The following is an 11878-nucleotide window of genomic DNA, read 5'->3' as shown; positions in this document are numbered from 1 at the left end:
CCATCACTCAAACAAATAATCACAGAAACAGGGAAATAAAAAAACCACCACACGCATGTAAGCCCCTATACTACTCACTTCAACTTGATCCATTTAACAATTGACAGAACATTCAATTTGGGATGCTTCTTTGCTGCATATTCATATCATTCTTCGTTCACATTGGGGATTTTCCTGTTCCTACCCAAGTCTGTAGCATAGTTACATCATCTTTCATGATATGTATGTACAAAGCAGTTGTCGCATTTTGTTTCCCCCGGAGGTGACATTGAAACAGCCAAACCAAAAGTAAACAAATCAAAGCATTACATGTTTTCCTCGGGAAGTCAATAGTCTGCATAAAAGAGAAAAGAACATCTTGCATTCTGTCAAGGATGTTCTGGACTGCTTCTTGCTATGGCCTTAGCTCCCTGCTCAAATAACTTCCGCCATCTGCCCAAATTGTGATTCCTATACTACTGGAGGCTGCTTCCCTACCTCTCCCCTGCCCATGCTTTAGTTTCTGTTGAAGCGGAAAGCTGGGAAAGCACCCAAATATTCTGGTACAGTGCACATATTGGTTCAAGAAAATAGACCAAGTATTTTGATGTTTATAATCCATTTCTTCAAAGTTGCAATTAAATCTATAGTTCTTTTTTTTTTAATATTAGCAAGCTACATTACAGCATGTCACATCTTCACATTTAAGTTGCCAGCCTTATGAGTAGAAAACAAACCCCACACAACAACAAATAAATCTTTACAGCAACTGTTATAGTTTTTCATCCCCCCCCCCCTTCCCGGTTGCTCCAGCTGCATGTTTCAACTTTTATAAAACAGTCATTGAGGGCAAGTTTTAAAGTTATCACTCTAATACCTATCAATGCCTAGCGGTCCTCCCCCTCCCCCCCCCCCCCCCCCCCCAAAAAAAAAAAAAAAAACACCCCACAATAACAACAACAACAAACAAACCCAAAAAATATTGTTCAAGTTAACTATTCAAATAACCCATATTTCACTGAAAGAAACTCACATCCAAGCTCCAAAACAGACAATCCTTTTAACCACAGCGAATGTTTTAGAAAGGACCCCCAGTGAAGCATCGCTACCTCCCTTCCTTTCAGACTACAGAACCCCAAAGTATCCATATGGTCTCTTCAAGAGAGTGCACTGTATAACCATCACACATTCCTACTCTTACAGTATCACAAATTTCCTATTTGCATGGTACATTACAGTATGCAGCTAGAAAATGAAATTTTATGAGTGAATTGACCAAAAGCAGCAGTATTAGTAGAACATACAAACTACAAACAAACTCCAAATTTTATTGTCCAAGAATGGAAATTCATATTGCCCAATTGATCGTGGGCCCGGCAGCCACTGAGCAGCGCCAGATCGACGTTGCTCTAACCTTTTCAACTGTTGAACGGAAACAAGGTAGCAGCAACTCCCATCTTTTAACGTCTTTTGGTATGACGCGGCCGGGGTTTGAACCCACGACCTCCTGATTGTGAGGGCAGCCGCTCTACTCACTGAGCCAGATAACACATAACTGTATCAACAAAGTTTGAGGGATATCGATAATCTGTTCAAAAATTATGAATTTCTAGTTTTGGTGCAGCCATTGCTGGATGAGAACACTACAATACTCTGTGACATTACGTTACCAACTGTAGCAGTCTTCTCATCCAGCGATGGCTGCAACAAAAATTTGACACTTCATACTGGCGTAACTTTTGAACGGATTGTCTGATTTTCCTGATGTGTTTATCCACATATGCATTTTGGGTTTCATTCCAATTTAATCCCCCCCCCCCCAGCACCAATGAGCTAAAAAATCTTATTGACATGCTATACAGACCGACATGTCTCAAATGGGACTGAAAGAATTATAAAATGGGATGGAGGTTAAAAAATTGAGTTATCAGTACTCCACATAAATTTCAATACATGGACCTATACATCCACAGCATCAACCTGAACACACTTTAATGTCACTGACGAGATTGGACTGTGTAAATTACCCGCATAGCACGCACTTTAAAGACAAGCTTTACCATCAGTGTTGACAGCGTATTATGTTTAATAAACTTGCATCAGGGATTGATATGCACTATCAAATGTGCATAACAGCATATTTCATGAAGGGGCAAAGCTGGGATAAGCGTGCCAGTGAACTTAACTACACATTAGATGGCCAAGCAATCAATATTCAGCTCCTCTTGAGTGTTGGTACTCTTTCATACAACTATGTTGTTGTTTCTATTCCCACAAAACTGCTGTTAAACACCTTTTTTTTTTTTTCCTTGCATTTCTATTAAATCTTCCTTTATGAAGATGTACATTGTATTTAGGCTTCGCTTCTCACCAGCATATGATTAAAAAGAAAAAAACAGAGAGCATCTCATTCTAACCTTTGCTGTTCCTTTTTATGTGATAAAACAAAAAATGAAATAACATGCCTTGGAAATGCTGCCATGATATTGTGCCATTAAATAGAGTTCCTGTTTATCAGAGCCCCAATTCAACAGCTGCTACTGTGCAAATTCATTTTTTCCCCCATTCGTTTCCTGTCATGTGGGTTGATATATGATAGAATAATATGTTATCTTCAAACACTGTGTGCACAGCTTCACAGCTCACGAAATACATGACACATTCTCAAACACTGATGTCAGCCACATACGTACAATACATCTTATGGGTACCCTTAATTTTTGCAACACTTCCATGACGTATGCGACGGTCATTATTAAAAAGATGGGCAACGCATTGTATTCCACCAGAAGAGCAATTAACTGTGAAACAGAGTTTATGCAGAACCATGCACATTCTTGCATAGACAGGCAACTATGGCTTTTGTCGTCTTCTCATATGCAGTACATCGAAAAGCCGGAGAAACTCATATCGTGTTTTCAACTCCGCACATTTTTAATTTCGGGCACAATCATTTCTCTCCAAGGCTAAATCTATTTTATTTGAAACCAGTCCTGATTAGTGAAACCATCCAAAATTGAGATCTGTGTTTCGGTCGTACTCACCAGTGAATGAGCAAACACACACACACAGAGTCTTGCCATGTACAAATGTATGGTGGGCAAAGATGAAATTGTGTCTGTGCATAAATCAAACTGCTTTCTACTTCATTCAATCAATTTTTTTTTAAACTAAAGAAGAAAATTAGCCATTTCAGTTTCAATAATAGTCTCCCGAGTCCTACATATCCAGAAAGATACTGTTTGTTGCAAGACATGCAATGTGGATCCAAATCATACAATCCCATAAAAAAGAGGATATTTGTGAATGGGCACTGACTTTCAAAATGCTACATCCTTCACCTCCAAATAGAACACTAATTGTATGGACACTGAGACGGTTGTTCTTTATTTGCGATTAATATTTATCCCCACAAAAGCACTATGATTTAGCCATACTGCCAAACATATGAACTTAATCTCTCTCCTGTCTACATTTCATGCCTGCAGCTGTCCTTCTATCCAAGGGTTGCAAATAACTCATTGGTAGGATATTTTTATTGTTCTATGCTCAACAATCTGTATCTGACTAAATACTTTTATCCTTAAAGGACAAGTTCACCTTCATAAACATAAGGATTGAGAGAATGCAGCAATATTGGTAGAACACATCAGTGAAAGTTTGAGGAAAATTGGACATTTGATGCAAAAGTTATGAATTTTTAACATTTTTGTGTTGGCACCGCTGGATGAGGAGACTACTATAGCTTATGAGTCATATGCGTACAACAGTATAAAGAAAATGTAAAGAAAATTCAACATATTTTCACTTTTTTCACATAATACAAGAGCACTTGACTTGCCTCTTTCTAAGGGCAGGGGGAATAATATTACCCATAACATATATCGGTAACGAGTCAAGGGAATGTGTACTTTTTTCAAAAGATTAAATTTTGTAAATTCTCTTTATATTTTCCTTATATTGTTGTACGCATGTGACATCTAAGTTATTCATACACTGCAGTAGTCTTCTCATCCAGCGGTTACTGCAGAAAAACTTCAAAAATTCATAACTTTTGAACGGATTGTCCGATTTTCCTCAAACTTTCGATGATGTGTTCTTCTAATATTGCTACATTCTCTCAATCCTTATGTTTATGAAGGTGAACTTGTCCTTTAATTGCTTAGGTGTACTCATATTCCAAGCAATTAATTTTTATATCATTTTACCCTCCTATCTAGACATTTTTGGATCACCTGAAATATAACTACATGTAGCCCCCTGATTTTCCTACTCACAAAAATTCTATTTTCCTCGTTCCATTTCCCATCCAACACCATACACTGACATGGAATATTTCATCATGATATAAAATAGAAAGATTAAATGAGAACTTACCTGTTTGAAATTTGATCTTTATTTTACGAGGGAGTTGTAGGAAGAGAATACATTGAGAGACCCGCTTTGCGCACGCGCAGTCATTTTTCGAAGCATCAAATGTGGCTGCTGGATATCTGAAAGATTATGGAGAACTTAGCTTCAAGTTAGAAACTTTGGGAGGGAGAGGAGGGAATGTATTCTCTTCCTACAACTCCCTCGTAAAATAAAGATCAAATTTCAAACAGGTAAGTTCTCATTTAATCTTTCTATTTTACTTCTGGAGTCTCCGAAAGAGACTACATTGAGATTTTGAAGCCCAGCAGCCATATTTGTAAGAAAGATAACAGAAATGACTATGAATTGTCATTTACCAAAAAGGGTAAATTGTTTACCTCGTCTGGTCATTTCTTTAGTAGAGCAGTTGTGAGACACTTGCTCCCATCATCGAGCAAGGGTTTGCTGTAGAACTTTCTGAAAGTCTTTTCATTCGTCCAGCCTGCCTTCTCAAGGATAAACGAAACTGGTAAGTCTGCTCTGTGTGCAGCTGACGTCGCAGCTGCTCTTGTTGAGTGAGCCTTATATTTTGAAGTGTCGATTCCTGCCGCTGTCATAACATCTTTGATCCACCTGGAGATGGTTTGTGACGTAACTTTTGCATGGGGTCTGCGAAAACTAATAAAGAGCCGACGCTCTTGACCTCGAATTTCCTCAGTCCTCCGTATGTAGGCTTTGATGTAGTTGACAACGCACAATCGACGATCTGGAGGGTAGGCTCTCATGCTCAGTGTGTAGCCAGCGTTTCCCGGTCTATTTTGTTTCAGTAACTCGCTGAAATGAAATGTAACTGATGATCCCTTGAGTATCATGTTGTCCAAATTCAGGAGCTGCAACGACTGTGCTCGCTGTGTTGAGATGAGAGCCATGAGCATGCATAGTTTTTTGGTGAGATCTCGTAGGCTCAGTGCATTTGCCGGTGACAGCTTTCTGAGATAACAAAACACAATATTTACATCCCAAGTATCTACATAGCGAGGTCTTGGGGTTCGGAGATGGAAAACTCCCTTCATAAATCTTGATATCAAAATGTTGTTCCCAACTGTAGAGGCACCATCCTCAAGAACTAGGAATGATGCGAGCGCACTTCTTGCTGTGTTGAGTGCATTGTATCCAAGACCTCCTACATGAAAAAGCTCACTAAGAAATTCTAAAACAAACTGAACACTAGAGTGAAGATGGCTTTTCTTCTTACTCTTGCAAAAGTCTTTCCACTTCTTTATGTACACACAATATTGCTTCTGGGTAGAGGCTCTCCAAGAAGCGGCCAAAATGTCCACAATTTCCTTCTTTAGTCCTGTCCTTTCGAAGGGCTGCCGCATAACCTGCAACAGAGAAGATCAATTCGATCATACAAGGGATGTGGTTCATGCGTTACAGGTTGCGTTAATAGGTTCCTACTCCTTGTAATTAGCACTGCTTCACCCTTTAACATCCTTTTCAGCTTAGGAAACCATGCCTGTGTGGGCCAATTTGGCACTACCATTATGCCTTCAGCTCTATCTGTCCTAATTTTTTGAAGACATCTTGGGATGAGACAGAATGGGGGAAAGGCATAGAATTTGAATTCTCCCCAATCCAACGTAAATGCATCTACGGCTTCTGCATTTGGATCTGGCAACCAAGTGACATATCTCTCAAGTTGGTTGTTTAGTCTGGACGCAAAGAGATCAATGTCTGGAAGCCCAAAAACTGAAACTAGTTTGTTAAAGGCTTGCTTGTTAAGCATCCATTCATTTCGGTCACTGAACTTTCTAGACCTGCTGTCTGCCTCAGTGTTCTCACTCCCTGGAAGGTGTGCTGCAGTAACCCAAATATTACGTTCCATGCACCACCTCCAGATGTCTCTAGCTGCACTGTCACAGTCCTTGGACTTAATACCCCCCATGTTATTCAAATAAGCAACTGCTGTTGTGTTGTCTGACCTAAGGAGGACATGAACATCATGTAAAGAAGAGCAAAAGGACTTCAGTCCAAACCCGGCTGCCAATGTTTCCAGGTAATTGATATCATTCTTTCTAGCTCTTTCCATTTCAAGATCGTTCCATCTGCCTCCCGTTTCAATGGACAGATTTGTGGCTCCCCAACCAAGCCCACTAGCGTCTGTACGCAGCTCAAGTGTAGGTCTGTTACGCTTAATTGGTGCACACTCCTCAAAGACATGATTAAACCACCATTTGAGCTCTTCTTTCCCTTCTAATGACAGCTTCATAGGTCTGTCAAAATGGCCTTTGTTAGCTTTAAGGGCGGCAATTTTGTCACGTTCTAGGCATCTGTAGAAAAGAGGGCCATGTTGGACTCCAGGGAAAGTAGCTATTATCTTCCCGATAACATGTGACACCTGCCTGATTGTGGGTCTAGTATTGTCAAGCAAGTCTGAACAGACTGTGATAATGTCCTGCATTTTCTCTTCTGGCAGGGAGATAGTCATATCACCAGTGTGCAGCTTAAACCCTAGGAAAGTGAGCTCTTGTTGGGGTTCTAGCATAGATTTCTCCTCGTGGACTACGAAACCTAGTTCAGACAGGAGATTTGTGGTTGCACGTACAGCCTCCTTTGCTTGTTCTACTGACTCACCGATAATGAGAGTATCATCAAGGTAGCCTAGTACTATGTGCCCCATTTCTCTCAGTGTAGCGAAAACAGGTTTCATGAGCTTGGTGAAAAGTCTGGGCGCTGTGCTGAGCCCATTTGGTAGGACTTTGAACCTGTAAAATTTCCCTTGCCATGGAAATTTCAAGAATTTTCTGTGTTCAGTGTCAATTGGGATGGAGTAGTAAGCATCTCGGAGGTCGACTGAGGCTAGGAAATCTCCTGGGGAGATTAAAAGGGCAGCTGTATGAATGTTATCCATTTTGAAGTGTTGTACGCTCACACACTTGTTCAAATCTGTCAAATCAAGTATTAGTCGTACACCCCCATTTTTCTTGGGTCGTGTGAAAATGTTTGAGAGAAATTCTCCTTCTTCATGACCACATTCTTCGATAACATTCTTAGTCAGTAAGCTTGCGATCTCTCTGTCAATACAAGCTGAATTGTGCTGGTTTGGTTTGTATTGAATGAAGGGCTTATCCCTCCTAGGGGGCATACATGCTTCTCCAAATTCAATTTTGTAACCCCTGATTGCTGCCAAAATAAATGGATCAGCTGTGATTTGGCACCATCGCCTGTAAAAAAGCCTCACTCGACCTCCGACTGCCACTGGAGCTTTCTTTGGAATACATTGCACACACGTACAAATACATTGGGGAAAGCAGGTATGATGATGATGTGAATCGAAACTACCTACCTCTTTGGGTATGCTGGTAGTTATTTCTTGCGCTGCATTGGAGGCCTGTGCTGTGGAGCCTGTTGTGGGGGGCGGCTCGCTGTGCGGGGTGGTGGCTGCTTGCTGTGACCCCACTGTGGGCGCTGACCTAAAAAAGGCCTGCTACTACCGCCGGCTGTTGGTCTGTGTGTTGAGGCAGCTGAACTTGCAGTCCAGCCAGCACTTCTGTATTGTCGCTTGGAGAAAGCAGCTCCCCTGTACGGGTGGTACGTGCTAGACTGTGGCCGCGAAATTGGGTTTCTCATCACTCCTGATGCAGCTTTCTGCTCCTCTTTGAGATCTTTCATTCTCTTTCCCAATTCATCTCCGAATAGGAATTTAGTGACGGGAGTGGAAGGTTTGCAAAGATGAGAGTAAGTGGCTGCCATGTCCGGCTTGATAAGCTCTTTCCTCAACGAATTGAGTTCAAAATTGGCATTGCACAGCAACGCCAATGCGTCCTGCTGTGTGTCAGTCAGCCGAGGTGATGGGAAGGACTGTATTAGCGCGCTCAGGCCCTTCGTCAGCGACTTCTGCACACGCTGTAACTTGGCATCTCTACTGCGTGTGTGTTGCGGTAGGTTATCCCAGATCGGGCCGTTCACCTTCGGTGTAGCGAGGTAAACACAGTTGCTTGGGGCTGGATACTTAGATGCCGTCTCTTCCAACACTTTTTCTTCTAGCGGGTGGCTTATGAGGTAAGTAGTAGAGCTGGCTAAGTCCTCGTCTACCGGTAGTCCTGTATCACCCGGCTTGGCAAATTTTGCTGCGAGAACGGGAATTTCTTGCACGTCTGCCGCGTCTGACGCAAAATCGCCTTCTTCTCTGTTGGCTTCGCCCGTGTCACGCACGTGCGGCTCCCCGCACTGTTGAAAATCAGTTTCCATAGGAATTTCACACTGTCCGGCGCTGTGCGCCTCATCGTACGCCACAAAATGGCGCGATGCCGGTTTCGGCGGCGTGGAGTTTACACTGGGCAGCGCGTCGACCACTTTACTCAGAAGACTTTCCAGTCTCGATAGTCTGTCCTCGACATCCGAGGATTTTTCGGCCGTCTTTGGGCCCTGCTTCGCTTGCGGCACTTTACCCGCCATGTTAGTACCGGAAACCGTGTCCGACTTAACTAGTTTCTTTTTTGGCTTGACTTTTTTGTCTGTCGGAGGGGAACGTTCTTCGCAAACAACGTTGATGCTTCCCACTGCGCCGGGCTTAGCCGGATGATGCAGCTGTTCTTTGAGCTGTTGTGCCTCCATCACCGTAGCCACCGCGTGACTTTCGTGGAATGAGGCCGCTAGAAAAGGTTGTGCTTGCCGCCTTGCTAAGCACCGAATATTCGTTGTACGATATAGGAAGATTGCGGAATCTAATTCCACTAACTGCTGGTTTCTAGAACCGTTAGTACCGCGAAAATGCGATAAAAGATCAGAATTTTCGACTGCGATAAGGGAACTACGTTCGAATACTCGTGCGTAGAAAAGCGATATGACTGCGCGTGCGCAAAGCGGGTCTCTCAATGTAGTCTCTTTCGGAGACTCCAGAAGTAAAATGAATCATTTACTGTCTACCTTTATATAGATGTTGTATTATGGAATCATAAAAAAAAGAGGACTTTAATTAACTAGGGCGGTATCAAACTGCATTCTTGTTATCTGGACCAGTATTGGAATGTGTTACTCACCCACTGTGCAAACACAAATTGCTGCACAGTGAAATTTTCTGGCTAGGCTTACGGGATTATACTTTTAATTTACGATCAGTTTGAACGACTAATTGGCAAGGTCATAATCGCCAGCAACTGGGCTTCACATATAAATCATCTGATTGATCATGACTATACCTAGCATAATTATATGACAAGACTTAAAGGCATAACCATACTGCAGCCCCACACCAAGTTTTCTCTAACCACCTGCATGATACATTCATTACCTGGCCACAGGTTTGTGTGTGTATGAAATTTGCGCACATTTGACTCACTGGCAGAGAAGGGGTTAGCCTTCATTCCTGTGTGAAAAATGAGATGGCCCTGGGGGCATTTTATGAAGCATTTTATGAAGCATTTTGTTGATTTTTTTTTCTTCTGACAAACTGTTATAAGCTACTGAAATCCTTGCATCTGATTGGCTGAGAGCAAGTTCGTCAGAAAAAAATATCTGACATACATTGTAATGCTTCATGAAATGCCCCCCCCCCTTTAATGTGATAGGTTACTGAAAGTATACAGACCATTATCTATGACGTACATAAGAATATGTGAAAATATTAAATGCAAGGAAATGCATACTTGCCAACATTTTCATTTGAGAAAGCGGTAGAATCCAGGATGCCTATGCGAGCAGCGCTAGCTTGAATGCTAATGAAATCTTTCAAAAGCGGTAGTCTACCGCCAAATGCGGTAGAGTTGGCAAGTATGGAAATGTGCTACAGACTTTATAATGCCACATTATATTTTAGTAATTGGGATACCCTGTTAACATTCGACTAGCATTACAATGTATACTCATATTGAACACATAAGGAAATTTAGATAAAAGAGAGAAGAGACCGAGGGAAAGAGAAAAAGAGATGGAAAACTTTTGTAACCTACAATGTATTGTTATCCACCACATCTTCTGTGACGTATCAATCGCATACAAATGGAATTCTGTCAAAAGAGTTACTTGAAATTGCTTTCTTTATTGAACAGAAATTACATATCATATTACAATTTATACTCCTTTCTAAAAATCACTTTGTTTTCCATGATTTTGAAGAAATAAGGAAAGAGAAAGAAAATGATTAGAATTCCTTTGCACTATCAAACACGATGAAAATAAACTGGACATGGCCCAACATGCTCAAAGGATGAATACCCCAAGTTGCACCTGTACAATAATTACGTGAAAGCTGATCAGCCCTCAATGATTAACGCTTCTGGGATCACAACACTACATTCCAAGAGAGCAGAATTTGTATACTAGTGGCAGAATCACAAACGCAGTGTACGAAATGACAGGAAACAAAAGGAAAGAAACGAAATACACTGTATATGAGCTAGCAATGCCGAGAAAGGATATTGATCGTCTCTTCCAGGTCCTCCAGATCCCACTCGATGCTGCGGAGGCTGTTCCGTACCTCATTGGTGGTCCAGTCGTACTCCTCCTTGCTCACGCTGCTGGTGTCCTCCAGCAGCTTGCACCAGCGCTGGTAGAGACCCTCCGACGTCGTCACCGCCTTCTCCACCTCCCTGCCGCGTTTCAAGAAAACAAACAAACAAATAAAACAAAAAAATGAACTGAAACATCAGTGATGTGGTCATAATCATGTAAATAGACTGGTTTCCTCACATATTCAAATTTATGGATGTTCATTCCATCCTGACATAGTAATGAACTATTCTATTAACCTGTATCTCAAAAACACTTTTCAATACTTGGAATCCAGTTTGCATATTTTATACCTAGTTATTGCTACATAGGGTAAACCTCGGGCAAGCTTTCTGGTTGTCAAGAAGAACCATTGTCAGAAAGGTATGCAGAAAATTTGAATATGTCAGTAAACCAGTCTATTGAGATGAAGCGATGATGTAATCATCTCATTAAATTCTTTGAGGGACTTGAACAATTACCTTAAATTTCTTCTTTGAAAAAAAAAAATGAACTGATATGTATTTTTTGCTTTTTGTTTTTGATCACGTCTTTAACGAGAGAGTTGTGAGCTGATGACATAATTTGCATCAAGAGTGCCGCTGATGAACATGCAACCCTGGAGGCAAGTAATTTATGCTTTAACAATGAAGCTACTACCATGCAATCAGTTGTGAAGGTGGAGGCACAACTGGTTTAACATGAGCTATACCTCATTGGACTAATTTTCAATTAACTCTCAATCCTCGGAGCAAGCTCCCAGGGTCATGGCATGAAGATGAGTTCCCTCGGGGGCAATAATATCAACAATGTCCCGAAAGGCAGTCCGTGTCTGTATAATAGTGCAGTTCATGGCCTGTCCAGTTTAAAGGCACAACAGGCAGCAGCTAGGCAGGCAAATAACCAACGACTGGACCTGACCTGACCTGACCGTGGCACCCATTTGTTCTACTGACTTGAAACCGCTATGCCATGATAATGCCCATGTCTGGTGGCAAACCGGAGGCACTCCTAGAAATGTTTGCAGGGTACAAGCACATGTATGTGTGTGTGT

The 11878-nt window shown here is 41.6% G+C and overlaps 2 protein-coding genes across 2 annotated transcripts in view; both read right to left on the bottom strand.

Annotated features, from left to right (window-relative positions):
- The window catches only part of LOC139744085 (syntaxin-6-like), a 32715-nt gene that overhangs the window by 11922 nt on the left and 8915 nt on the right, over nt 1–11878 (bottom strand). The window contains exon 2 of the mRNA XM_071654546.1: nt 10756–10925. Within this exon, the coding sequence (XP_071510647.1) occupies nt 10756–10925 (170 nt within the window). The remainder of the gene's footprint in view (nt 1–10755; nt 10926–11878) is intronic.
- LOC139744075 (uncharacterized) lies at nt 4393–9218 on the bottom strand. The gene has a single exon (XM_071654536.1). It carries the CDS (start codon nt 8950–8952, stop codon nt 7702–7704), a length of 1251 nt encoding a protein of 416 aa, XP_071510637.1. The 5' UTR covers nt 8953–9218; the 3' UTR covers nt 4393–7701.

This window comes from Diadema antillarum, unplaced genomic scaffold (assembly GCF_040938485.1).
Source record: "Diadema antillarum isolate AM-2024a unplaced genomic scaffold, OU_Dant_1.0 scf00000035, whole genome shotgun sequence".
Lineage (NCBI taxonomy): Eukaryota > Metazoa > Echinodermata > Echinoidea > Diadematoida > Diadematidae > Diadema > Diadema antillarum.
Note: the sequence above shows the minus strand (reverse complement) of the source record. Positions and strands in the feature narration are given on the sequence as shown.

Bases quoted from the DNA above. Each gene is read 5' to 3' on its own strand.
- LOC139744075 (XM_071654536.1), bottom strand. From the start codon at position 8,952: ATGGAGGCACAACAGCTCAAAGAACAGCTGCATCATCCGGCTAAGCCC.